Raw genomic sequence first — 27,538 nt, 5'->3', positions numbered from 1 at the left:
GATCCACTACTGGATCAGGGCCCCCCTGGTACCTCCATATGTTATTTCACCAAAACGTTGTTTTTTTGGACAACAGTGGTGACTGTTGTGGCCTAGATTTGAGTCCAGCCTTGGGCACCTTTCTGTGTGGGCCTAGGACGAATGCCCCCTGTTCCACTATGGACTTGCTCCAGTGCTGAAAAAGCTAATCACGGTTTTTTGTCGAAAGCAATAATCTTCGTCTTCAATTTTCAGTTACGGTTTGCAATATTTTCGGTTAACAGTTATTGGTTACCGGCTTCCCCTCCATTGCAGGTGGTGTTTGAGGCCCGGCGGAGGTCCGGCAGCAGCGAGATAGCGCTGGACGACATCTCACTGGAGCCTGGGGCCTGCCCGGAGTTGCCCTATCCCCCGCCCACCCCTATAATCCCCACCACCCGTGAGTCTTCCTCCTGATGGCCGCGTTACATATCGCCGTGCGGGCAAAGTAGTTAAAAATGGCTTCCATTAGATTTTTAGATGATTTGGGTCAGCACCCTTTAAAGAGTTTTCACAATTTGCAAATTCATGCAATTTGAGTAAGAACTCGCCCCCACTAAAGAAGGTATCGCAAAACTTTACAGTATAAATTTAACGAAGGTAGTTCTACATATAAAATCAAGACACGTGAAAAAAAAAGCAAAATGAGAGGACATACTCAAGGAAAGCCAAAAGGAAGAAAATGCGTCTTGCAGAGTATCCTGAACTCTTTGGTGCTCAGATCCAACCTTTGGCCCCATGGAAGAGAGTTCCAGATATTAGGCCCCACACTCGAGAAGGCCCAACCGCCCAGCGTAGAATGAAAAAATCTAGTTCGAGCTAGGAGGGCCTGTCCTGTGGAGCGCAGATGTCTAGGGAGCCAGCCGGGACTGCAGGTACTGAGGACAAAGTCCGTTTAGAGCTTTGTAAGTCATTATTAGCTGGAGGCATATTATATATTATATTTTTTGCGACATAGAATTGTAATGTATTGTAATGTATGACTACTACTCTTAGGTTTTTTCGGTAAGTCACGTAGGTAAAACATCAAAATTAATGAAAATAAAATAAAACAAAGATCACGACGTTTCGTAGGCAACACAAGTCTCCGTCATCAGGTGGGACCGTCACAGCCGAATTAGCTGCATCAAGTGAGACAATGATTCAAGATGTAATCCCTTATACTGGTAGGAACGAAGTGGACCAGACCACCAATAGATTATATCGTCCGACCGTTTGTCCGTCCGTCTGTCCGTCCGCGTCCGTTTGTCCGTCCGTCCGTCCGCGTCCGTTTGTCCGTCCGTCCGTCCGCGTCCGTTTGTCCGTCCGTCCGTCCGCGTCCGTTTGTCCGTCCGTCCGTCCGACAAGATGGCCGCCCGCTCCCCCTGCGCGCGTGTGTGTGTGCGTGTGTGTTTGCGTGCGTGCGTGTGTGTGCGTGTGTATGCGCGTGTGTGTGCGTGTCTGTGTGTGCGTGCGTGTGTGTATATGTGTGACTGTGTGCGTGTGTGTGCGTGCGTGTGTGCGTGTCCGGCCCACTCGAGCGGCGTGATGAATGGGCGCTATTGGGCTTCGGATCGTTATTCACGGCGAACTGGAAGCGTAGCAACACAACTTCATTATGTGTGCGTGTGCGTGCGTGCATGTATGTGTGTGTGCGTGCGGTGTGTGTGCGTGTGTGTGTGCGTGTGTACGTTTATGCGCGTGTGTGCGCGTGTGCGTGTGTGTGCGGTCGATATCCCTGTACCGGTATTAGTATTATTCCTACCAGCCCACCCCGCAGGGTCCTGTTAAGCAAGTTCTTACTTCTACGTTTGCTACTCGTTGGGTCCAGTTTAGATGCAGTATCCGAATGAGAAATGGAGCCAACACCAGTAACGATTATCTGAACGGGTTCTGGGTTTCCCCTAGGTCGACTGAGCCTCAAATGAGCACCTGGTGCGGTGTGTAAACATCGCCGCTCGGCAGACAAAGTCGGTTGGGCGTGGTGCTCGACAACCCACCCTCCTTGTACGCCGTGCCGGCCTTCGTTAGGTGCTCACGAACAGCGCTTGCCCCCAAAAGTCTGTTAAGGCTACACGGGGGATCTTTGTCTTTGTGTGTGTGTGTGTGCGTAGCCCCGTGTCCCGCGGGTCAATTTGTGTGCGCCGACATCTCGTGCATCCCCCTGTCCGCTCGCTGCGATGGAGTCAACGACTGCAACGACGCCTCCGACGAAGCCTCCTGCAGTAAGTCGTGAGGAAGGGGGTGGAAGAGTTACCGCTCTGCAGAGGTTGCAAACGGGTTTTGATTCCTTACTCGTACCCGGCCGCACCAGGGTCGCAAACGGGTACCCGTACCAGTACCCTACCCGATACCCGGCTACCCGTACCCGGCCGGGTATCGGGCAGGGTACGGGTACCCGATTGCGACCTCTGGGATGAAGCCATGTTGCAGGCGCGGGTGGGTTGATTCTAGGAACTTGAATTGTGAGAAGAGACAAGACGTTGGGAAATGAGTGACAAACGGTTACTCACCAGTGACTCACGGTCTACCCGTACCCGTACCCGGCCACACCAGGGTCGCAAACGGTATCGGGTAGGGTACGGGTATCGGGTACCCGGTTGCGACCTCTGCCCCTCTGGTCTCGCCGTCGGTAAGGGCGACAGGACGGCTCGCGCAACCCTGAACGCGGCGTGAGCAATGGCTCGCCGGGGCTCCCGTTGCTGTGTGGCACCCGTTACCGTGTGGTATCCGTTACCATGGCACCCGTTACCATGGCACCCGTTACCGTGTGGCTCCCGTTACCGTGTGGCACCCTGCTGTTGTGGAGTAACTCATGCAGCCAGCTATGGGCTGCAGGGTTTTGGTAGTACATGTTGTTTGTCGTTTATTGTGAAAATTCTGTCACAGTGTCTATGATCACTGATTCATTGCTTTGTTTTGGTGATTTCGAAAAGTTTACTGGTTTGGCCATGTTTGTTTGTTGTAGTACGGAGTAAGACTGATGGCCTTAATCTAAGTTGTCTTGTGGTTGTTGTTGTTGTTGTCTGACTTGCATTCCACTGGGATTTTTGCACACAGTGTTGGTGTACGGTGTTTTTTCTGCAATATTTTGCTGTCTTTTCTTAGATTTTCTGTTTGCACTTAGTCACATATTCACTTTAAGATGTTTTCTTGTTCATGTTTTTGTTTTTTGTTTGTTGCGGTTGCACCCGTTCAAGAGCCGAATGGCTCACAGGGCTATACCTAATAAATTAAACTGAACTTGAACCGTGTGGCACCCGTTACCATGGCAGCCGTTACCATGGCACCCGTTACCGTAGCACCCAAGGGAGTTGGGAAACACTGAAGCTCGCTGAAGTTCGGAAGGAAAACTCGCGGTGGGTTGGGAGACCGCTCTTTGCGTCAATTGTCAGCGGTTCTCCTGCTGTGTCTGTTTCACCTGATGACAGTTGCTTGTGTTGCGATCGAAACGTCGTGATCTATTAATTTTCTATCTACGTGACTTTACCGAAAGAACCAAAGAGTATAGCAAACAGTAAACCGATAATTAATGAGCGGAACAATGATTACTTGCAACTTTAATATTTATAACATCAATAATTGCCTTAATAACATATTTAATACAAATGAATAAAGTAAATATGTTTACCTCAGCCACAGACCGGTTGAAACGCATGGAGTGATGACGTCATGGGGGTCGTCATGGCGCCCATGTTGTATGGGGGACGGTATGGCGGCCACGTAGCATGGGGCTGTCTTCCTTGCAGCTGATTGGCCAGTGCAGTGGGAGTGATGACGAAATCCCTAGCAACCACTGTCTTGCCTCCAGATTCATGATCTTACTCGGATTCGCATATTTAACAACAACAACTCACCGCTTATCCCACGGTATTTCGGAGCCTACTACAATCGCAGCCTACCTTGATGTTACGCACATTGCCTATACCTGGGGCCTCTTGGTTCCCAACCATCTCCGCGCGGCTCCACGGGGTCATAAGGGCACAGGAGGAACGTCCGTGACCAACAACACGTGTGTCTCTTTGCAGCTTCCGGCTGTGATGACAACTTCCTGTTCACGGGGACGTCCGGAAGCTTCAACTCCATGAACTTCCCCGGAAACTATGACGACAACGCCAACTGCCGCTGGCTCATCCGGTGGGTGGTTGGGTTGGGTGGGTGAGTGGATGAGTGAGTGGATGGGCTGGTGGGTGCTGGCCCGGGGCCGTTCCTTTCATCCCCTCATCGACATGCGACCCACTCGCCCTCCCCCCGCGCGTTTCCTCTGAAGCCGGCTAGTGCCGAGCGACAGTCCTGACCGCCGTGCCATTATTTCCAACAGCGCCCCGGAGGGCTACGCCGTCCAGTTCACCTTCTCGGCATTTGCGCTCGAAAACCAGAACGACTTTTTCAACATCTACAAGGGGATTGGCGCCGCCAAAGAAAGGCTAGGTGAGCGCATTGTGCCATCTACGGTTCCGACAGTCGTCCACAGACGATCGCTTCGCTTCAGCAACATCTTTTCAGGAGCCGCCAATGCACGCCACTCGGTCACCGCCGTGTTTTCAATGAACTAAAGTCAAGCGTAGATTTTACCTCCCCTTCTCCATGTCTCTCTCCGTGTCTTTGTCGTGTGCGTCTCTCCATCTCTCTGTATGTCCCTTTCTCCCCATGTCTGTCTCTCTCTCCCTCGTTCTCTTCGTGCGACAGCTTCGTTGACCGGAGTCAGCAACCCCGGCGACGTGCGGGCCTTCGCCCACGAGCTCACCGTGGAGTTCACCTCCAACGGCCGCCTAACGTATGGCGGCTTCAGCGTCTCCTTCAGCGCATTCGACTTCTCGGGACTCACAAGTACGGCCAGCGAGAGCGGAGTGGCCCACTCACACTCACTCACCCGCTCGCCCACCGACTCACCGGCTCACCCACTCTTTGTCTGTGTACACTTACTTACACCCTTCACTGCGATCGACTCACGAGTTCCCACCCCACCCACTCTTTGTCTGCGTGCAGACAAGGAGCTGGTGGACTGCACCTTTGAGTCGGGCTGGTGCTACTGGGACCAGGACCCCTACGACAGCGCCGACTGGCAGCGGCTGAGCGGTCCCAGTTCTCCAGCCACCACCGGCCCGGATGTGGACCACACTCTTGGGAATTCGTCAGGTGCGCACCTGGGAGAGAGATAAAATAACCAGCGCTAAAAAGACAAGCGCATGTCGGACAGCATTATGGAATCCGTGCGTTTGCATGATTGTTCTTCCTGGTGTTCCCCCACTCTGCAGGGTTCTACATCCGGAATCAAAACAGCGGCGTCGCCACGAGCATCCGCACGTTCACCTTGGATCCCGAACCCAGCCCCACGTGCCTCAAGTTCTGGTGAATACGACCGCACGTCATGGACATCTGTGTGACTGAATAACGCTGTGCCGATTGTGAACCGGGCGATGTCGATTATTGTTATTGTTCTTAAACGCCGTGGCCGTGGTACCGCGAGTGCAGTCGGTCGCGCAAGAGGGCGAGCAGGCGAGGGGGGGAGGGGGGTGCGGGTGGCGTGAGATGAGCGAGAAAGGGAAGGGAGTCTGGGGTGGAAGCCCCCCAAGATGGACAGAGAGAAGGAGGAGGGCACAGGGCTCAAGGTGAGCAGCAGCGGGAAGAGAGAAGAAGAAGGAGCGGGGCAGGAGAACTGATGACCGGGGAGGGGCTCAAGATGTCATGGATGACGAGAGGGCGATGAACATGAAGAGAGTGGAGGGACGAGGAGAAGGAGACGATGAAGGAGCAGAAGGGAGCTGTATGGAGGAGGAGGAGGAGGAAGAGTAGAGTGTGTTTTCACAGTGGGCGGCGACGTCGTGTAGATGGGAGGGGTTCAGAGCGGGGCTGGCCACACAGGAGTCACTTGTAAAAGGTTTCAGTTTGGTGTTTTAACATCTTAACACCTTTGGAACCTCATTTGCCAGTAAAAAATATGATGAGGTTCCAATGGTGTAAATGCTTACCCCGAGCTCTCATACTCTGATGGTGCATTGTCTTTGAGTTGTGCGCCTTTTGGCGTCATCTGGTCCAACCCATGTGAGACTAGGCTCTAAGGAAAGCTGTCTCGGGTGTGGACCAATCAACTTCAAGGACAGTGCACATACATTATCAGAGTTATGTTTTTTGTTTGCATTATGGCTGCAGGTATTGTGGTCTATGCAAACATGACTCCTTGGAAAAAAAAAAGGTGTCAGTTATGTTGCCAGATAGAAGGGTAAAAAACCAATTATCATCTTAACACCTGTTTTGTTGCCAGAAAAAAGGGGAAAAACCCATTATCACGAGTCATGTGGTTTACGGGCAGCTTCAGCGTTGGTTTGTGTTGTTACCGATAGCTTCACTCTCGCATCTCGTACAGCCACGAGGCAGGCGGCTTCCCGCTCCTTCGCTGCTGCTGTCATTGCAACCCGCATCTTTCACGTGACCTCTCTCCCATTACCGCCCCCCGTGTGTCTGCGTGTATGTCCATCCCTGCGTCTCTATCCCTCTGTGCATCCCTCCTGTGTGTCTTTATGCGCAGGTTCCACATGAATGGGGTGGACGTCTATCGCCTCTCCGTGTCCCTGCGGACGGAGGGAGTGGCCGATGTTCCCCTGTGGGTCATGGAGGGGAACTACGGAAACCAGTGGCACTACGGGCAGCTCAACTTCAGCCAATCACAGAACTTCCAGGTCCGATCATTAAACTCAGGCTTTATGATTCCAGCTGCTAAGGCCCCTGTTACCAGGACGACCACAGCCGAGGCAGTGCCGGCAGCTACAGGACATTGCAGTTATGTAGAATTATGTAGAGATCCGTACAGTTACACAGATATCTATAGAGTTACAGGAATATCCATTGTTACATAAAGTCTAATAGAGTAACACATATCTATCTCGTGTTACATAGAGCTATCTAGAGTTACATAAGGATGTATAAAGTTACATAGAGACTCATAGACTCGGCTGGCCATTGAGCTAAGCACTTTTCAACAACGCACCTACCGCGTTACAACCAGGGGTGACCCATCCATAAAGGCGAACTAGGGCAGTCGCCTAGGGTGCCAAATGAAGTGGGGGGCGGGGCGCCATATTCCAGGTAAAAAATACAAATGAAATAACGACGATGTCATTATTTCAATTCCCGTGCGTGTACAGAGGGAATATGAATAATAATACATTTCTCAACATTTCTGAGACTGTATCGTTCGGACAGACGGATGGAAGGAAAAATCTAATAATGATGCCTCTGTTTAAAAACATACGGTAAAAAAACTGAAAATAGGGGCACCATTTTTCACAGTTCACCCAAAAAACCCTCAGCCTAGATCTGCCCTTGGGGTTTGGGGGGGGGGGCACCTATTACGTGGCTTTGCCCTATAGTGCCAGTCGCTGGCAAGCTAGTCTAGGGCCGCCCCTGGTCACAACGAGGTATTTCTGCATCGGTTGACGTTTTTTCTTTCTCCATTGCAGGTTGTGTTTGAGGCCCGGCGGAGGTCCGGCAGCAGCGAGATAGCGCTGGACGACATCTCGCTGGAGCCTGGGGCCTGCCCGGAGTTGCCCTATCCTCTGCCCACCCCTATAATACCCACCACCCGTGAGTGGTCCCCCCCCCCGCACTGTTCCGTGGCTTGTGGCTGGATGAATCGCCTCGTATTTGAAGGTTAACACAGATGGGGTTTGTCGTGGCCCTGTACCGTGATCTGTAACGGCGGTTTTGAGTGAGGCCACTACGTTGTAATCCATATTCTTAGGTTTTTTCGGTAAAGTCACGTAGGTAAAAATAAAAAATAAAATAAAAATAATAGAAATAAAATTATAAATAGAAATACAATTATAAATCATGGCCTCACTTGATACAGTAAATCTAGCTGTGACGGTCCCACCTGATGACGGAGACTTGTGTTGCCTCCGAAACGTCGCGATTTTTAATTGTATTTCTATTATTATTTATATTATTTTTATTTATTTTTACCTACGTGACTTTACCAAAAAAAACCTAAGAGTATAGATTTCAAAAGTACAGTCTATTCTCCTATAACACATGCTTTCATAATATGAATTGGATATGATGCGATTGATATATTAGAGAACATATTTTCTGGAACACGGATACGAATTGAATTATTACTACGTAGCTCGAGTAGGAATAAGCGGTTGTGCGGCTGCCTCAGCGTAGGATCACGTAGAAGCCATTGGTCTACTCTAGGCTGATCTATTCTAGACATCAACGGATGACTCAGGGTCCCTCTATCCTGTTGTATATACCATTGGCCTACTTCAGGCTTGATAATCGGTTTTTTACCCTTTTATCTGGCAACAAAACTGACACCTTTTTTACAAGGAGTCATGTTTGCATAGACCACAATGCCTGCAGCCATAATGCAAACAAAAAACATAACTCTGATAATATATGCACTGTCCTTGAAATTGATTGGTCCACACCCGAGACAGCTTTCCTTAGAGCCTAGTCTCACATGGGTTGGACCAGATGACGCCAAAAGGCGCACAACTCAAAGACAATTACACCATTGGAACCTCATTTGCCATGCAAATGAGGTTCCAATGGTACTTCAGGCTTCTTAATTATAGACATCAATGGATTACACAGGGTCACTCTATCCTATTGTAGAGATCATTGGCCTACGTAAGGCTTATGTACTTTAGTAGTCAACCGATTATGCAGTCTCCCTTTACCCTGTTGTGGATGACAGGCCTACTTGAGGCCGATCTACTTAATTAATAAACAAATTACCCAGGGTCCCACGAAAGGCAAACTCTGCAATGTATGCTCCGTGAAAATACTCGTGCCAGCATCAGCCTGGCCGCTGTGTGATGCTAAATTTCTATGTGATTGTGTGTGCGTTTGTGCAAAAACCACTAAAAACTGAAAAAAACCCCAAAACCACTATAAACTGAAAAACTGCCCCAAAACCACTAAAAACTGAAAAAAAACCACAAAACCACTAAAAACTAAAAAAAAACCCCAAAACCACTAAAAACCGAAAAATACCTCAAACCACTAAAAACTGAAAAAACCCCCAAAACCACTAAAAACGGAAAAATACCCCAAAACCACTAAAAACCGAATAAACCCCCAAAACCACAAAAAACTGAAGAAAAAAACCCCAAAACCACTAAAAACTGTGTGCGTGTTTTTCTCTCTGTGTGTGTGTGCGTAGCCCCGTGTCCCGCGGGCCAGTTCGTGTGCGCGGACATCTCGTGCATCCCCCTGTCCGCTCGCTGCGACGGCGTCAACGACTGCAACGACGCCTCCGACGAAATTTCCTGCAGTAAGTCGTGAGGAAGGGGGACACACCCCTCCATTCCGTTTGAATTTCACCCCTAATATTGAACCTCCGACAGCACTGGGTAGACTGCACAAAACCGCGCATATGGTACGGGTAGAAACTAAATTTTACACTCTTGATTAGAAGCTTTTGTGACTGCAGGAATCAATACTCTTTGGTTCTTTCGGTAAAGTAACATAGGAAGAAATAAAATAACACTGGTCAACACACCTTTTCTGGCATAAGGTATTCCAACGGGTTTAATGTAAGTTTGGGGAGCTGATTCCAAATCTGGCATCAATTTTTGTCTATCACATCAGGTTTTTGAGATATCAAAAATTGCATTTTCAATAAAAACTGCAGAAGAAAAATATTAAATAAATGTGGATATCTACATTAAATGATATTATGAACACACTATCCTAAAAATACAGCACCATATTTTAACACTAAATCAGTCACTGACTCGCAACAACTTGCAATCATAAGTGACAAGAGTTAATTTTGGGTAAAATCAATGAAAATGGGGTATGCCGATTGCATAAAATGAGATGTGATAGAGCAAATCTGAGATCAGATTTGGAATCGGCACCCTGAAATTAGTCTAGAACAGCTGCAAAAGTCCAGGCCAGAAATTTTTTTTTTTGTTGATCAGTGTAATATAACATAAAATAAAACAAATCACGACGTTTCGATCGCAACACAAGGAAACCTCATCAGGTGGGAACACCACAGCATTTTTTATTTTGCTGTGGTGTTCCCACCTTTGAAGGAATGCTTGTGTTGCGATCGAAATGTCGTGATTATTTTATCTTACCAAAGCCCACCGAGCTATTAGCTCTTTGTCAGAGGCAACTTGGTCACACACGCGATGATAGCTCATCGAAGTGACTCCTTCACGTGTGGGAACAATTTATAGAACCAGCCAAATCATCTTAAGTGCACGTAGGAATCCATAGAACGGTCCACACGACCACCACGGAGAGAGAGAGAGAGAACGAACAGACTGCAAACATACCACAGGCTTCATCAGGGTCCGGGATCGAACCCACGGTCTCCTGCATGCCAGGCCAGGAAGATGACATCTCCTCGCCACTGCGGCACCCTGCAATGCCCTGCCGGTGCAAAGCCCTCACTCGACGGAGGGAGCTCTACAAAGCTGCCCCCTCTCCACGTTTTTTTTTTTGGCCTATTAGCCCATGTTGACCGGACGTCTGTCCAGGGCAGACGAGGAGAGAGAGGGCTGTGTAAATGAAGGATTGCGCCATGTCTGCCAGATTCATGATCTTGCTCGGATTCACATAATTAACCTAAAAAAATCACGGCTTATCCCACGGTATTTCGGAGCCTACTACAATTGCAGCCTAGCTGGATGTTACGAGCATTGCCTATACCTGGGGCCTCCTGGTTTTTCAGCTCTACGGGGTCCGTAAGGGCACATGAGGAACGTCCGTGACCAACGACACGTGTGTGTCTCTCTCTGCAGCGTCGGGTTGCGACGACAACTTCCAGTTCACGGGGACGTCCGGGAGCTTCAACTCCATGAACTTCCCCGGAAACTACGAGGACAACGCCAACTGCCGCTGGCTCATCCGGTGGGTAGGAGGGTTTTTTGGCATGCGGGGTGGTTGAGCTCGTGAGCGAGTAGGAGAGTGAGTGAGTGGGTGGGTGAGGGAGTGAGTGGGCGAATGAGTTAGTGGGTGGGTGAGCGAGTGAGTGAGTGGGTGGGTGAGCGAGTGTGTGGGCGAGTGAGCGAGTGGGTGAATGGGTGAGTTAATGGTTGGGTGAGTGAGTGAGTGGGTGGGTGAGCGAGTGTGTGGGCGAGTGAGCGAGTGGGTGAATGGGTGAGTTAGTGGGTGGGTGAGCGAGTGAGTGGGTGGGTCAGCGAGTGTGTGAACGAGTGAGCGAGTGGGTGGATGGGTGAGTTAATGGTTGGGTGAGTGAGTGAGTAGGAGAGTGAGTGAGTGGGTGGGTGGGTGGGTGGGTGAGCGAATGTGTGGGCGAGTGAGCGAGTGGGTGAATGGAAGCCGCTTTGTGCCGGGCGACAGTCCTGACCGTCGTGATGTTATTCCAACAGCGCCCCGGAGGGCTACGCAGTCCAGTTCACCTTCTCGGCGTTTGAGCTCGAAGACCGGTACGACTTTGTCAACATCTACAAGGGAATCGGCGCCGCCAAGGAGAGGCTGGGTGAGCGCGCTCTGCCGTCCGTGCATCTGACAACCGTCCGTCTGTCCGTCGAACAAACGAACGATCGCTGCGACGTCCGACGTTTCGTTCTAGAGGGGAGCTTTTCTGGGATCTGAAACAGGGGTTTGGAAAAAAACTTGAGCTGGTCTACCTCTCTGCCTCTCTCTCTCTCTCTCCGTGTGACAGCTTCGTTGACGGGAAGGAACAACCCTGGCGATGTGCGGGCCTTCGCTAACGAGCTCACCGTGGAGTTCACCTCCGACAGCAGCCAAGTGCAAGGAGGCTTCAGCGTCTCCTTCACCGCATTCGACTTCTCCCAACTCACGAGTACTTCACCACCCACTCACTCACCCACTCGCTCACTCACCCGCCAGTTTACTCACTCGTTCGCTTGTTCACCCACTCACCCACCCACTCACCCACTCACTCACCCACTCACTCACCCACTCGCTCACTCACCCGCCAGTTTACTCACCTGCTCACTCACCCACTCACTCACCCACTCACTCACCCACTCGCTCACTCACCTGCTAGTTTACTCACTCGCCCGCTTACTCACCCACTCACTCACTCACCCACTCACTCCCTTTACCGCGCTAGACTTTTCCGGACGAACGAGTCCTCAACCACCCACTCGCCCACTCACTCACCCACTCACTCACTCACTCACCCACTCGCTCACTCACCTGTTAGTTTACTCACTCGCCCGCTTACTCACCCACTCACTCACTCACCCACTCACTCCCTTTACCGCGCTAGACTTTTCCGGACGAACGAGTCCTCAACCACCCACTCGCCCACTCACTCACCCACTCACTCACTCACTCACCCACTCACCCATTCACTCACTCACCCACTCACTCACCCACCCATTCACTCACTCACCCACTCGCTCACTCACCTGCTAGTTTACTCACTCGCCCGCTTACTCACCCACTCACTCACTCACCCACTCACTCCCTTTACCGCGCTAGACTTTTCCGGACGAACGAGTCCTCACTCACCCACTCACTCACTCACCCACTCACCCATTCACTCACTCACCCACTCACTCACTCACCCACCCATTCACTCACTCACCCACTCGCTCACTCACCTGCTAGTTTACTCACTCGCCCGCTTACTCACCCACTCACTCACTCACCCACTCACTCCCTTTACCGTGCTAGACTTTTCCGGACGAACGAGTCCTCAACCACCCACTCGCCCACTCACTCACCCACTCACTCACTCACCCGCTCACTCACTCACTCACTCACTCACTCACTCACTCACCCGCTCACTCACTCACTCACCCACCCATTCACTCACTCACCCACTCGCTCACTCACCCGCCAGTTTACTCACCCGCTCACTCAACCACTCACTCACCCACTCGCTCACTCACATGCTAGTTTACTCACTCGCCCGCTTACTCACCCACTCACTCACTCACCCGCTCACTCCCTTCACCGCGCTAGACTTTTCCGGACGAACGAGTCCTCAACCACCCACTCACCCAATAGTTCACTCGCCCACCCACTCACCCACTAGCTCACTCGCCCACCCAACACACACAACCACCCAACCCACCCTCATCCGCTCACTCACCCACTCTTTGTCTGCGTGCAGACAAGGAGTTGGTGGACTGCTCCTTCGAGTCGGGCTGGTGCTACTGGGACCAGGACCCTTACGACAGCGCTGACTGGGAGTGGTTGAGCGGGCCCAGCTCTCCAGCCAGCACCGGCCCAGACGTGGACCACACCTTTGGGAATTCGTCAGGTGCGTACGCACACACGCAACGCAGAGGCTTGTGTTTTCCCGCACGATGGGATGCCGAAGAGTAGAGATCGGGGAGCAGCGCTGTCAAGCCAAGCTCGTCTTGTCAGTCTTGTTACAAAACCATGGGTATGCAGGATGCCTTGGGTACAACACGATGCGTATGGTAGCACTTCCTAACTGGAGAGCATTTTACGTCCAGTTCGGTGACTCCACATTTATCTGTACTGTAGGAGTACGTCACGCTCAGCTGTGAGCCCACGTGTTACAGCACATGCTGTAACACGTGGGCCACGGTGGCTAGGAGATGTTAACTACCTCGCCTAGTATACAGGAGGTCCTGGGTTCGATCCTGCCCCTCAGACGCCTGCTGCTGTATATTTGGAGTTGGCGTGTTCTCCCCCGTGGCCGCGTGGATCGTTCTCCGGGTCTTCCGTTTTTTTCCCCTCCACGTTTAGAATCGACGTCACCAACGCGTCTAGATTCTTTGTCCGCGATAAATGTCCGCGTGATGATGACGACGACGACGACGACGATGGTGATCTATTATTTGCGACGGCCAGGGTCGCTTCCGATAGACAGCTACACCGCAGCTTAGTGGAGCATTCACGCTGGGTAACAATGAAATAAACAGACGCCAGGCCGCCATCACTCCCGCCCTGACACTGGCTTCACCATCGCCCCTGGTGGCCGGAGTTAACACCTACACGGGTTATTTCCCGCCAAAATACCGTTGACGTCCATTTTTGGAGTCCCCTATTTAGGCACGATGCACCGTAAAGATCCACCGTTATTATTTGAAGTTTTCAACCAAGTTTTCAACCAATGTTAACGGCCTTCACGGCGTTAACTCTCTTAACGATGCCGCAACACGATGACCACCTTGGTGAACTCGCCGCTTTAGAATTACCTAACGACTGTGATCGGATACAGTACCATACATCTTTCCGCAACAACCACATTAAAGCGACATGTTTCATAGTGTTATCATACCTGTGAACCCCTTATCAGTGGCCTAATCAGCCCGTGCCCTTATAAATCTCAACAATTCAGATCTTATTGGTCACCCCGTGCCCTTATAATTCTCAACGTTCATCCTATACACTACACTATACACTACACTACCACATACCTGTCAATGCCTTATCAGTGCCCTACCTTATTACAGACCAATTCAGACCTTATTGGCCACCCCGTGCCCCTTACAAATCTCAACGTTCATCCTACAAAGTCCCATCACAATCGTACAAAGACAACAGACGGATTACTGTTGGAAGCAGCCGGGGGTGGGTGGCCAGCACCACGCCCGGCCGCCGTTGTCCCCCCAGTGGTGATGTTTACTTCACACCGCACCAGGTACTAAGTTAAGGCTGAGTCGACCTAAGGGGGAGGCCCATGACCTGTTCAAATAATGTTCACTGGTGTTGGCCGTGAGCAGGAATCAAACCGCTACACTGCCGTTCCCCTACTCAACAGCCCGTGCCACACATATGCACAGTCTTGTTACAAAACCATGCATTTGCATGATTGTTCTTCCTGATTCCCCCCCCCCCCCCTCCGCAGGGTTCTACATCCGGAACCAGAACAGTGGCACCGCCACAAGCATCCGCACGTTTACCTTGGACCCCGAACCCATCTCCACGTGCCTCAAGTTCTGGTGAATATGACACACTTCACGAGCAGCCCCCTTAGCAATCGCTGTACAGGCGGGGCCGTGTAGAGGGTGTGGGTAGCTATAATAATAATGATGACATTTATGACGCGCCAGATTTTGCAGACAAGTCAACAACTCAGAGGTGCGGGAGCCAAGCTCAGGGCTGCTCGAAAGCCTGACCCAGACAGACAGAGGGCTTTAGAGGTTTCTTGAAAGTCAAAGCGCATTTGATGATGATGGACACAGCTCCGACGCGCCACTCGTAGTAACTTGACCACTCACTCAACCTCTCACTCATGCACTCACCCACTAATTCGATTCGTGCACTCACCAACCCACACACACACCCACTCGCCCAGGCACCCACTGAACAATCCAGTTGGCGTTGTTGTCGTAGCTTCTCACGGGGTTGAAGCTCCCAGACGCCCCCATGAACAGGAAGTTGTCATCACAACTGGAAGCTGCAGGGAGACACAAATGTGTCGAGGGGCACGGACTTTGCTCGTGTGCCCTTACGGACTCCGTAGAGTTGCGCGGAATTGGCTGGAAAACAGGAGGCCCCAAGTATAGGCAATGCAGTAGACCTCAACATTCCGTGGGATAAACCGTGATTTTTGTTGTGAAAATTATTCATCCGAGGTGAGATCGCAATTTTCGGGGCAAGGCAGTGGTTGCTAGGGATTGCATCATCACTCTCACCGCACTGGCCAATCGGCTGCTAGGAAGACAGCTCCATGCAATGTGGTTCCCATGACGTTCCCCATGCAACATGGCCACCGTGAAGTTGCTCATGCAACATGGCCAACATTACAGCCTCCATATTGCATGGGCGCCATGACGACGCCCATGCAATATGGCCACCATGACATCGTCACTCCATGTCCTTCAACCGGACTGTGGCTGAGGTAAGTGTATTTTCTTTGTTCACATGTAATACAATTTGTTATTAAGGCAATTTACTTTCATTGATGTTATCAATATTAAAGTCGTGGATAATTACATTCTACTCGTTCATTCTTTGCCAAGTCACCGAGTAACTTGCCGACTGACATAATAGGCGACGCATGAATGTGCCATTAAGAAGGGCCATCGCCCAAAACGTCTCCCATTGTAATTTCTTATTTTAATTCTGAGGCCGCGTGAAGAGTTATTGATGGATGCATTCAAAATACCGCAGGGCAATGAGGCAAAGAGCAATGTTTAGTTGGCCAAACGTAACGTCATCAGTTGGCCAAACATAACCCAACGTTGAAGCAAATGGGCGTACGCGAGGTTGACATTAGTCATTCCCATATCCCTATGTCCCTGTGTCTCTGTGTGTGTGTCCCTCTGCGTGTGTCCCTCTGTGTGTGTGTCCCTGTGCATCTCCCTGTGTGTCCCGTATCTTCATACCTGTGTCTCTCGTGTCCCCCTGTGTGTTTCCTGTCTGCAGGTACCACATGTACGGGCGGAACGTCTATCGCCTCTCCCTGTCTCTGCGGAAGGAGGGAGCGGCCGACGTTCCCCTGTGGTCCAAGGAGGGCAACTACGGCAACCAGTGGCACTATGGGCAGCTCTCTTTCATGGAAGCAGATAACTTCCAGGTCAGTGCATGTTGGATTGTCACCCTCGGCAGCCAACGCAAATCCCATGGGCCGTGGTCGGACTGTCACGTGGGTGCAGGCTGCAAACCCATTGGTCATATGCCGAAATAGTCATGAGGACTCCTGTCGATCCGCTATTGGATGGATGAGGGCCCCCCCCCCTCCTCCACGCCGCACGGTGACCCAGGCACTACGGGCAGCTCTCCTTCAACCAATCGCAGAGCTTCCAGGTCCGACCGCCGCTCCTTCCTTCTTCGTTTATTAGCAATGAATTGGGTCGCAGGCTTCGGCCCGGGGCCTAGCGGGCCTAGCGGGCTTAGCGAGACAAGGCCAGCCCTCATCGATCATCCGCGTCGAGCGTGGATCAGCTGCCCGATACCTCAAAAGCAGGCACTAGGCCTGGGCCTGACCAGGCCTGGCGCCTGCTTTTGCCGCCTGCGGTCCGCGTGGAAGGGCCGTCGATGATCGCGTGGCCGAGAGCTCTGCTGTGACCATACACAGCTGCCCCGCTGATGCCAGGTGCCCCCCTCGCTGCGTGTAATCGTGATGTCTCGAGTTTGTCCTTGGGCAATGCCGCCCTCGCCTTGTGCGTCACGGCTGTCCCGGAGCACTACGACGTCGCTTCTCTGCACGTTCGATGGGGCAACCCCCCCCCCCCTCCGGTGCCAGCGGTCCCTGCCGCGGCACATGGTGGACTCAGCACCTGGCCTGCAAGCGGCGGGTGTCAAGACTGCTGCCATTAGGGGGCATTGATTGCTCTGTGGTCTAGCCGAGGTCACTCCAGTATCAGCTCAACCTGTACATCGGTCTGCTGCCAGTAGGAGGCGTTGATTGCTCTGTGGTCTAGCCGAGGTCACTCCAGTATCAGCCCAACCTGTACATCAGTCTGCTGCCAGTAGGAGGCGTTGATTGCTCTGTGGTCTAGCCGAGGTCACTCCAGTATCAGCCCAACCTGTACATCGGTCTGCTGCCAGTAGTAGGCGTTGATTGCTCTGTGGTCTAGCCGAGGTCACTCCAGTATCAGCCCAACCTGTACATCAGTCTGCTGCCAGTAGGAGGCGTTGATTGCTCTGTGGTCGAGCCGAGGTCACTCCAGTATCAGCTCAACCTGTACATCGGTCTGCTGCCAGTAGGAGGCGTTGATTGCTCTGTGGTCTAGCCGAGGTCACTCCAGTATCAGCCCAACCTGTACATCAGTCTGCTGCCAGTAGGAGGCGTTGATTGCTCTGTGGTCTAGCCGAGGTCATTCCAGTATCAACTCAACCTGTACAACAGTCTGCTGCCAGTAGGAGGCGTTGATTGCTCTGTGGTCTAGCCGAGGTCACTCCAGTATCAGCCCAACCTGTACATCAGTCTGCTGCCAGTAGGAGGCGTTGATTGCTCTGTGGTCTAGCCGAGGTCACTCCAGTATCAACTCAACCTGTACATCAGTCTGCTGCCAGTAGGGGGCGATGGTTGCTCTGTGGTCTAGCTTAGGGGCACCTCCAGTGGCAGCTGTCTCTCTGTCACAGTGTGGCATGACTTGGACTCGGCGCCTTTCCTTCTAAGGGGCATGAGTCTGCCATTTGTAGGAGGCGGGGGGGGGGGGGCGATGATTGGTACGTGGTCTAGCCTAGGGGCAACCCCAGTGGCAGTTGTCCTTGTGCGGCACCTGGCCTGCCAGCGGGCGTCTAAGTCCGCTGCCATCGGTTGATGTTGGCGAGGTTTGATGCTGCTGTGTGTGAGCGCGATCCCAAATGAGTAACTCGCGATGTCATTCTTCGAATTTGGCAAATTGGAAACACCGTGTGACGATTCCGGCGCTTTCCTGAGTGGGTAAATCATTTTGGTTCGTCTCGTGTTCTTTTTTTTCCCCCCTTCCCACAGTTTTATTTTACCAGGCAAGACCTCACTGAGCCTGTGTAGCTGTTTTTTCAAAAGCGACCCTGGCTCATTATTGCGTGGATATTTACGAGTGACGTTCATTTCTAAATGTGGAGCAAAATAACCGGAGGACCCGGAGAAAAATCCACACGACCACTGGAAGAGAGAGAGACAGACACAACAAACGTCAGGGATAGTATCGAACCCACGACCTCCTTCATACCAGGTGAGGGAGTTAACATCTCCTAGCCACCGTGATGATGATGAGAGAGAGAGAGAGACACAAACTCCAAATGTACAGCAGGTCGTCAGGGTCAGGATCGAACCCACGACCTCCTGTATACCAGGCGAGGTAGTTAACATCTCCTAGCTACCGTGATGACGAATAGACAGAGAAAATCGCCAACTTCAAATATACATTCTAGATTTGAAGCTTTCGTGACTGCAAGGATTCATATTCTTAGGTTTTTTCGGTAAAGTCACGTAGGTAAAAACATTAAAAAGTAAAATAAAATAAAAATCACGACGTTTCGGAGGCAACACAAGCTTCCATCTTCAGGTGGTACCGTCACAGCCACGACAGCTGTATCAAGTAAATGAGAGATTGCAGGAGCTACCACTCCGTTTATATAATGGTTGGAGAAGGTGGTGGGGCAAGGGCCGCATACTTTTTATTAATATGGTAAGGTGAGGCTTAAGAGGGTGAGCCTTTGTTATGGAGAGGTACGGTTTGTGAATCAACCTGTGACAGGGAGACAACCACTAAACATGGTAAAACTGAAATAGTTGTGTGTCAAATAAGATGGACAAATAAGTGTAGTTAAATCTTTTTTGCATGGTTAATCATATCTTTCCAATGATTACTCAGTTTGTAACCGTCATCACGGTTGAAATTATGTCTGTGTTTGTATATTTGTATGGCTTCGTGTACAAACCTTTGATGGTAGCCAGGAGGTTTGCAGAGAACCTTGGTCTCGGAAAAGACAATTTCATGAGAGCCCACCGAGTTGTAGCAATGATCGGCAACGGCCGAAGAATCAGTTCTGCCATGTTTCAGATCTGACTTGTGCTCGCGGACACAATCAGAAACATGACGTTTCGTTTCTCCAATGTAGCAATCACCACAAATGCAACTCAATTTGTAGACTCCAGGATACTGTAAGTCAGGAACGACATCCTTCACAGATGGAATCAAATCACGGATTTTATGCGCTGTACTGAATCGGACTTGGATCTTATGTTTGTTTAGAATTTTGGAGATCTTTTTGGTCACGCCTGCTATGTATGGCAACGTGATAGTTTTGGTCGGAGTTTCATGTGGCTGTTTCTGTATGGTGGGAGAAACAGCTTGGCGGATAGTGCGGTCAGAGTATCCGTTCATCCTGAGGGCCCGATGTACATGTCTTAATTCACCGGCCAGGTGGTGTTGGTCAGAAATGCCATGGGCTCTGTGGTATAGCGTTTTGATGAGAGAATTCTTTTGAGATGGGTGGTGGTGGGAATCCGGTTTCAAGTAGGAATCTGTGTGGGTGGCTTTCCTGTAGACAGAATGTCCCAAGGATCCGTCAGGCCTCCTCTCAAACAGAATATCCAAGAATGGTAGTTTACCGTCTTTCTCCACTTCCATGGTGAATCTGATGGATGGGTGTCTAGAATTGATGTGGTCCAAGAAGTGGTTCAATGCTGGGAGGCCATGTGGCCAGATGACGAAAGTGTCGTCCACATACCTCTTCCACAAGGAAGGACGCAGGGTGGATGTCTGGATGGCGTCTGATTCAAACTTTTCCATGAACATGTTGGCTATAACTGGTGACAAGGGGGAGCCCATAGGGGTGCCCTCATTCTGTTTGTAGAAGGTGCCATTCCAGGTAAAATAAGTGTTGGTGAGGCAATGCCTAACCAGCGCAGGTACATCAGAATTCAATCCATGTTGGACTAAGTCCTCAATTATTGTTAGGGTGTCCGGTACTGGGACTTTGGTGAACAAAGATACTACATCAAAGCTGACGAGGATGTCATCAGTCCTTAACCATAGAGACTAATTGGGTTGAGTTGAGTACTGCCGAAGAGGTCTTGCCTGTGAAGGGGAGCAGAGTATCTGATAGAAAACGGGCTAGTTTGTACGTAGGAGAGTTTATCGTCGACACGATGGGTCGTAGCGGGGTGCCTTCTTTATGGATTTTGGAAAGACCATAGAGTCTGGGAGGTCTAGCCGCCGATGGTTTTAGAGAGGGACGTTTGCTTGGTTCGATTAGGGAAGTCGAACTCGTGATGATACTCTTGGTTTTTGTCGTTAGGTTTTTAGTGGGATCGTTTTTAATTTTGGAGTAACTCCCATCATTAAGAAGGTCCAGGATTTTGTTGTTGTATGAATCTTTATCCATTATGACCGTGGCATTGCCCTTGTCTGCCGAGAGGATGACTATATCATCTCTCTTTTTTAGGTCCGCGAGTTCAGAGCGTTCGTTTTTGCTGATGTTACTAGTGGGTTTCTTAGCATTCCAAATATACAGCAGCAGGCGTCAGGGTCAGGATCAAATCCTCAACCTCCTGCATACCAGGCGAGGTAGTTAACATCTCACCACCAGGGGGCACTGTTTAATAATGAGTTATTCACTGTACCCCCCCCCCCCCCGCCCTCTCGGCTTACCCCCAGGTGGTGTTCGAGGCGCGTCGCAGGGCGAGCGAAAGTGAGATCGCGCTCGACGACATCTCCCTGGAGCCCGGGGCCTGCCCGGAGTTGCCCTACCCCGAGCCCACCCCCTTCATCATCACGACGCCGGTGCCCACGACGACTCCCCCTCCTCCCCCCCGTGAGTCTCTCATCCCGCCGGGGCGGGGGGGCCTTTTCGGCGGGCACGCTGCTGCGGCGTGTGGACTTACGGAGAGGCCCTGTGGACTTGCGTAGAGGCCTTGCGGAGAGGCCCATGTGGACTTATGGAGAGGCCTGTGTCGTCTATGCGTCACTCTAAGTGTCGAAACAAATAACTCAGTCATCACTGTCACCACTGCCATCGCCCCACTGCCACCGCCACCAACATCACCGACCACCACTGCTGTCACAATCGCCGCCACCACCGCCATCCCCATCGCCACCACCACCGCCACCAACATCACCGACCACCACCACCACTGCTGTCACCATCGCTGCCACTGCCGCCACCACCGCCATCCCCATCGCCACCACCGCCATCACCACCACCATCACCGCCACCACCACTATCATCACCACCACCACCGGTGCTGCGACCGCCGTGGTTTGTCTGCCTACTGGCGCGGGCGGGGGGGGGGCCTTGACCGCGGCGCCATTTTGTTTATTTTCGTTTGGCTCGCAGGGGACTGCGACGGCCCCCACGAGCTGCGCGAGCCGAACGTCACCTTCACGTCGCCGCGATTCCCCTTCGCCTACATGGACAACGCCGACTGTGAGTGCCGCGCCACTGGGGGTCACCTAGGCTAGACCACAGGAACCATCGCCCTCTACTGGCAGCAGACTGATGTACAGGGAGAGATGTCACTGGGGGTGACCTCGGCTAAACCACAGAGGAACCGTCGCCTCCTATTGGCAGCGCAGACTGATGTACAGGGAGAGATGCCACTGGGGGTGACCGAGGCGAGACCAGAGAGAAACCATCGCCACCTACTGGCATCAGACTGATGTACAGGGAGAGATGCCACTGGAGGTGACCTCGGCTAGACCACAGAGCAGCCATCGCCCCCTACTGGCAGGTGACTGATGTACAGGGAGAGATGCCACTCGTAGTGACCTCGGCTAGATGACAGAGCAATCATCGCCCCCTACTGGCAGGTGACTGATGTACAGGGAGAGATGCCACTCGGGCTGACCTCGGCTAGACGACAGAGCAATAATCGCCCCCTACTGGCAAGTGACTGATGCCCCAGCTCCCTGAAGCAAATGAGACTCCTAAACTGGTCTCTAGTTCTGACCTGGCCACGTAAATTCTGCTTGGAACGCTCTCCCCAAATCTCTCACTCTCCCCATGTCTCGTTTTCTCTCCTTGTGTCTCTCTCCCCATACATGTGTGCGTCTCTCGCTCTCTCCCATGTCACTCTCTCTCCCCCCATGCATGTGTGTGTGTCTCTTTCTCCCTCCCCATGTCTCCCCCTCTCTCCCGTGTCTCTCTTTTTTTACGATCAGTGGAAACAAGAAGATGCTCGGTGTAAGTCGGCACTTTGCTTCGTTCATCATTTCGTAATTTTTTAAAAAAATAACTTTGCTTTATGTAAACCCCCACCTCTCGCTCACTCTCTCGCTCACTCGCTCACTCGCTCTCTTTTTTTTACTTTGCTTTATGTAAACCCCCACCTCTCGCTCACTCTCTCGCTCACTCTCTCGCTCGCTGTCTCGGTCACTCACTCTCTCGCTCACTCTCTCGCTCACTCACTTTCTAGCTCACTCTCTCACTCACTTTCTCGCTCACTCTCTCGCTCACTCACTCTCTAGCTCACGCTCTCGCTCACTCTCTTGCTCACTCTCTCGGTCACTGACTCTCTAGCTCACTCTCTCGCTCACTCTCTCGCTCACTCTCTCGGTCACTCACTCTCTAGCTCAATCTTTCGCTCACTCTCTCGCTCACTCGCTCACTCTCTCGCTCACTCTCTCGCTCTCTCTCTCGCCCACTCTCTCGCTCTCTCTCTCGCTCACTCTTTCGCCCACTCTCTCACTCTCTCTCTCGCTCACTTCCTCGCTCACTCTCTAGCTCACTCTCGCTCTCTCTCGTTCTGCACGCAGCCCTTCTCGCAGTTGGACAGCCTCCGACGGGTAGCTCATAACTGCATGCAGAGCTCCACGTCATTCCCATGTCTCTCTCTCTCCCCCACGTCTCCCTCTCCCCGTGTGCCTGCGTGCGCGTCTCACCGCTCCGTTACCTACCCTCCCTCTCCCTCCGCACGCGTCTGCTCTGTAGGCACGTGGTATCTGTTGGCCGACGAGGGCAAGAACGTGCTGCTGCACTTCAGCGTCTTCAGCCTTGAGAACAACTACGACTACGTGGAGCTGCGCGATGGATACGGCTCCGACGCCCCGCTCATCGGTGACGCACACACACACACGTGCACATGCACACACACGCACACACACACGCATACACACACACGTGCACACACACGTGCACACACACACACACGCATACACACACACGCACGCACGCGCGCACGTTTCGGGAAACGATTCCGGAATTCCCGTTGCGCATCCTGGGCACCGGCGGGTGGCCAAGCGGAGCCCCGTCGCACACTGCACCACGCTCACTGGCTCGCTCGCCGTGGCGTGGTGATGGTGCGGCGGCTCCGGTAGCTGCCCCCCGCCGCTCGCTCGCGAGTGCCACTTGCCCCTGCGGTCTGTGGAGGCTATACGGGGGACCTTTGCCTCTGTGCGTGCGCACAGGCCGCTACACGGGCTCGGGCCCGCGAGAGGACGTGTTCAGCACGGCGAGCGCCATGACCGTGAGGTTCACCAGCGACAGCTCCATCAACAGCGCCGGCTTCAACGCCAACTTCAGCACCGGCGTGCGGCTCGGCATGCCACGTACGGGCGGACTCGCGGATGGACGGGCTCACAGTCGTGCTCACAGTCGTGCTCACAGCCAGATTCACAGCCAAACTCACAGCCGGGCTTCCAGCCAGACTCACAGTCGGACTCAGTGGAACTCACAACCAGACTTACAGCTGGACTCACAGTTGGACTTGCAGCCGGATTCACAGTCGGATTCACAGCCAGACTCACAGCCAGGCTCACAGCCGGACTCACAGCCGGACTCACAGCCAGGCTCACAGCCGGACTCACAGCCAGACTCACAGCCAGGCTCACAGCCGGACTCACAGCCAGACTCACAGCCGGGCTCACAGCCGGACTCACAGCCAGACTCACAGCCGGGCTCACAGTCAATCACAGCCAGACTCACAGTTGGACTCACAGTCATGCTCACAGCCAGATTCACAGCCAGATTCACGGTCACATTCACAGCCAGACTCACAGCCAGACTCACAGTCGGACTCAGTGGAACTCACAACCAGATTCACAGCTGGACTCACAGTTGGACTCACAGCCGGATTCACAGTCGGATTCACAGCCAGACTCACAGCCAGGCTCACAGTCGGATTCACAGTCGGAATCACAGTCAGATTCACAGTCGGATTCACAGTCGGGCTCACAGTCACTCACAGCCAGACTCACAGCCAGACTCACAGCCGGGCTCACAGTCACTCACAGTCATGCTCACAGTCGGACTCACAGTCGGGCTCACAGTCACATTCACAGTTGGACTCACAGCCACACTCACAGTTGGACTCACAGTCGTGCTCACAGTCGGACTCGCAGCCAGACTCACAGCCGGAGTCACAGTCGGATTCACAGCCAGACTCACAGTCGGGCTCACAGGCAGACTCACAGTCGGACTCAGTGGAACTCACAACCAGACTCGCAGCCAGACTCACAGCCGGAGTCACAGTCGGATTCACAGCCAGACTCACAGCCACATTCACAGCCAGACTCACAGCCGGGCTTAGAGCCAGACTCACAGCCAGACTCACTGTCGTGCTCACAGTCGTGCTCACAGTCGGAGTCACAGTCGGATTCACAGCCACATTCACAGCCAGACTCACGGCCACATTCACAGCCAGACTCACAGCCAGACTCACAGCCAGACTCACAGCCAGACTCACAGCCAGACTCACAGTCGGACTCAGTGGAACTCACAACCAGACTTACAGCTGGACTCACAGTTGGACTCACAGCCGGATTCACAGCCAGACTTACAGCTGGACTCACAGTCGGGCTCACAGTCACTCACAGCCGGACTCACAGCCGGACTCGCAGCCGGGCTCACAGCCGGGCTCACAGTCGGATTCACAGTCATACTCACAGTTGGACTCACAGCCAGGCTCACAGCCACAGTCAGCCAGACTCACAATTGGACGCACAGCCACACTCAGTCGGATTCACAGTCGGATTCACAGCCGGGCTCACAGTCACTCACAGCCGGATTTACAGCCAGACTCACAGTTGGACTCACAGCCGGATTCACAGTCGGATTCACAGCCAGACTCACAGTCGGATTCACAGCCAGACTCACAGCCGCGCTGTGAGCCGTGCCAGCCTTCATAAGTGCTACTGCTTACGATGCTCGCAAACAGCACTTACCCCACCGGTCTGCTAAGGCTACACGGGGGATCTCTGTCTTTGTGCTCAGCGACCTGTGCTCCGGACCAGTTCCAGTGCCAGGACTTGGAGTGCGTGGCCAGGGAGGCCGTCTGTGACCGCAACGTCGACTGCAGCGATGGCTCGGACGAGAAGAACTGCGGTACCAGATCATAGTCATGATCCACATCGTCATCGTCGTCGTCATCCTCATCATTATCAGTGCCATCATCATCCTCATCCTTGTCATGATCCACATCGTCATCGTCGTCATCATCGTCAGTGCCATCATCATTGTCAGTGCCATCATCATCATCCTTGTCATCATCCACATCGCCATTGTCATCATCATTGTCAGTGCCATCCTCATCCTTGTCATCATCCACATCGTCATTGTCATCATCATTGTCAGTGCCATCATCATCCTCATCATTGTCATCATCCACATCGCCATTGTCATCATCATTGTCAGTGCCATCATCATCCTCATCCTTGTCATCATCCACATCGCCATTGTCATCATCATTGTCAGTGCCATCATCATCCTCATCCTCGTCATCATTCTCATCATCATCGTCATCCTCATCATTGTCAGTGCCATCATCATCCTCATCATCGTCATCTTCCTCATCATCGTCATCATTGTCATCTGACTCGTCATCATCCTCATCATTGTCATCATCCTCATCATCATCGTCATCTGACTCGTCATCGTCATCATGGTCGTCACCCGAGTTGTCTGTGGCTGCAGTTCGCCTGCAGAACCGCGTGGGCCCCAGCGGCGTGGCCCAGTTCCTGGTGGACTCCCAGTGGCACAGCGTGTGCTCCAGCGCCGCCTGGATCACGCAGTTCAACGCCTTCGTCTGCCTCTACACCGGCTACCCGTGAGAGACCCTCCCTCCATCCCTGCCCCCCTCCCTCCCTCCCTCTCCTCTCTCCCGACCCCCTCCCTCCATCCCTGCCCCCTCCCTCCCTCCCTACCTCTCTACCCCTTCTACCCCCTCCCTCCCTACCCCCTCCCTTCCTACCTACCCCCTCCCTCCCTCCCTACCTCCTCCCTTCCTCCCTCCCTACCCCCTCCCTCTCTACCCCCTCCCTCTCTACCCCCTCCCTCCCTCCCTACCTCCTCCCTCCCTCTCCTCTCTCCCGACCCCCTCCCTCCATCCCTCCTCCCTCCCTCCCTACCCCCCCCTCCCTCCCTACCTCCTCCCTCCATCCCCTCCTCCCTCCCTACCCCCCCTCCCTCCGTTCCCTCCTCCCGCCCTACCCCCCCTCCCTCCCTACCCCCCTCGCTCCATCCCTCCTCCCTCCCTACCCCCCCCTCCCTCTCCCTCTCTCCCTCTCTCGCTCGCTGACGGCACTTGACGCTCGGGGGGGGTGGGTACCTTTGTCTTTGTGTCCAACAGTGGAGCGAACAGCAGCAGCTCGGTAGGGGCTGCTGGGTACGGGCCGTACGTCGTCGTCAGCGGCAACTCCATCACCAACATCCAACTGACGCCCAGGTACTCACTCTGACGTCATAACTTCCAGGTGCTCACTCTGACGTCATAACTTCCAGGTGCTCACTCTGACGTCATAACATCCAGGTGCTCACTCTGACGTCATAACTCCCAGGTGCTCACTCTAACATCGCAACTCCCAGGTGCTCACTCTGACGTCATAACGTCCAGGTGCTCACTCTGACGTCATAACGTCCAGGTGCTCACTCTGAGGTCATAACGTCCAGGTGCTCACTCTGACGTCATAACGTCCAGGTGCTCACTCTGACCTCATAACACGCAGGTGCTCACTCTGACGTCATAACGCCCAGGTGCTCACTCTGACGTCATAACGCCCAGGTATGCAGGTTCAGAAGACGTTCAACAACAACAGCAGATCGCCGCATCGAAGACGTGGAGAGTAGCAACTACAGAAGTGACCACAGTTCATTTATCATCGCTCTGACGCGTCAATGTGTCCTGTGTGTCTCCCTGTCCACGTGTGTGTCCGTGTGTGTCCGTGTGTCTCCTCCGTGTGTCTATGCGCAGCGTCTCCTGCCCAACCAACCAAGTCGTCCAGACAAA

The 27,538-nt window shown here is 52.7% G+C and overlaps 1 protein-coding gene across 1 annotated transcript in view; it reads left to right on the top strand.

Moving 5' to 3' along the window:
* LOC144737186 (MAM and LDL-receptor class A domain-containing protein 1-like) overlaps window positions 1-27,538 on the top strand; it is a 328,015-nt gene that overhangs the window by 20,901 nt on the left and 279,576 nt on the right. The window contains exons 24-47 of the mRNA XM_078619907.1: window positions 295-418; window positions 2,112-2,222; window positions 4,026-4,134; window positions 4,319-4,428; window positions 4,687-4,827; window positions 4,987-5,136; window positions 5,256-5,349; window positions 6,527-6,677; window positions 7,458-7,581; window positions 9,167-9,277; window positions 10,761-10,869; window positions 11,352-11,461; window positions 11,648-11,788; window positions 13,073-13,222; window positions 14,783-14,876; window positions 16,306-16,456; window positions 20,976-21,132; window positions 21,655-21,744; window positions 23,248-23,373; window positions 23,724-23,864; window positions 25,528-25,638; window positions 26,227-26,359; window positions 26,882-26,977; window positions 27,503-27,538. Of these exons, the coding sequence (XP_078476033.1) occupies window positions 295-418; window positions 2,112-2,222; window positions 4,026-4,134; window positions 4,319-4,428; window positions 4,687-4,827; window positions 4,987-5,136; window positions 5,256-5,349; window positions 6,527-6,677; window positions 7,458-7,581; window positions 9,167-9,277; window positions 10,761-10,869; window positions 11,352-11,461; window positions 11,648-11,788; window positions 13,073-13,222; window positions 14,783-14,876; window positions 16,306-16,456; window positions 20,976-21,132; window positions 21,655-21,744; window positions 23,248-23,373; window positions 23,724-23,864; window positions 25,528-25,638; window positions 26,227-26,359; window positions 26,882-26,977; window positions 27,503-27,538 (2,870 nt within the window). The remainder of the gene's footprint in view (window positions 1-294; window positions 419-2,111; window positions 2,223-4,025; window positions 4,135-4,318; window positions 4,429-4,686; window positions 4,828-4,986; window positions 5,137-5,255; window positions 5,350-6,526; window positions 6,678-7,457; window positions 7,582-9,166; window positions 9,278-10,760; window positions 10,870-11,351; window positions 11,462-11,647; window positions 11,789-13,072; window positions 13,223-14,782; window positions 14,877-16,305; window positions 16,457-20,975; window positions 21,133-21,654; window positions 21,745-23,247; window positions 23,374-23,723; window positions 23,865-25,527; window positions 25,639-26,226; window positions 26,360-26,881; window positions 26,978-27,502) is intronic.

Source organism: Lampetra planeri, chromosome 65, assembly GCF_965212315.1.
Source record: "Lampetra planeri chromosome 65, kcLamPlan1.2.h2, whole genome shotgun sequence".
Lineage (NCBI taxonomy): Eukaryota > Metazoa > Chordata > Hyperoartia > Petromyzontiformes > Petromyzontidae > Lampetra > Lampetra planeri.
Note: the sequence above shows the minus strand (reverse complement) of the source record. Positions and strands in the feature narration are given on the sequence as shown.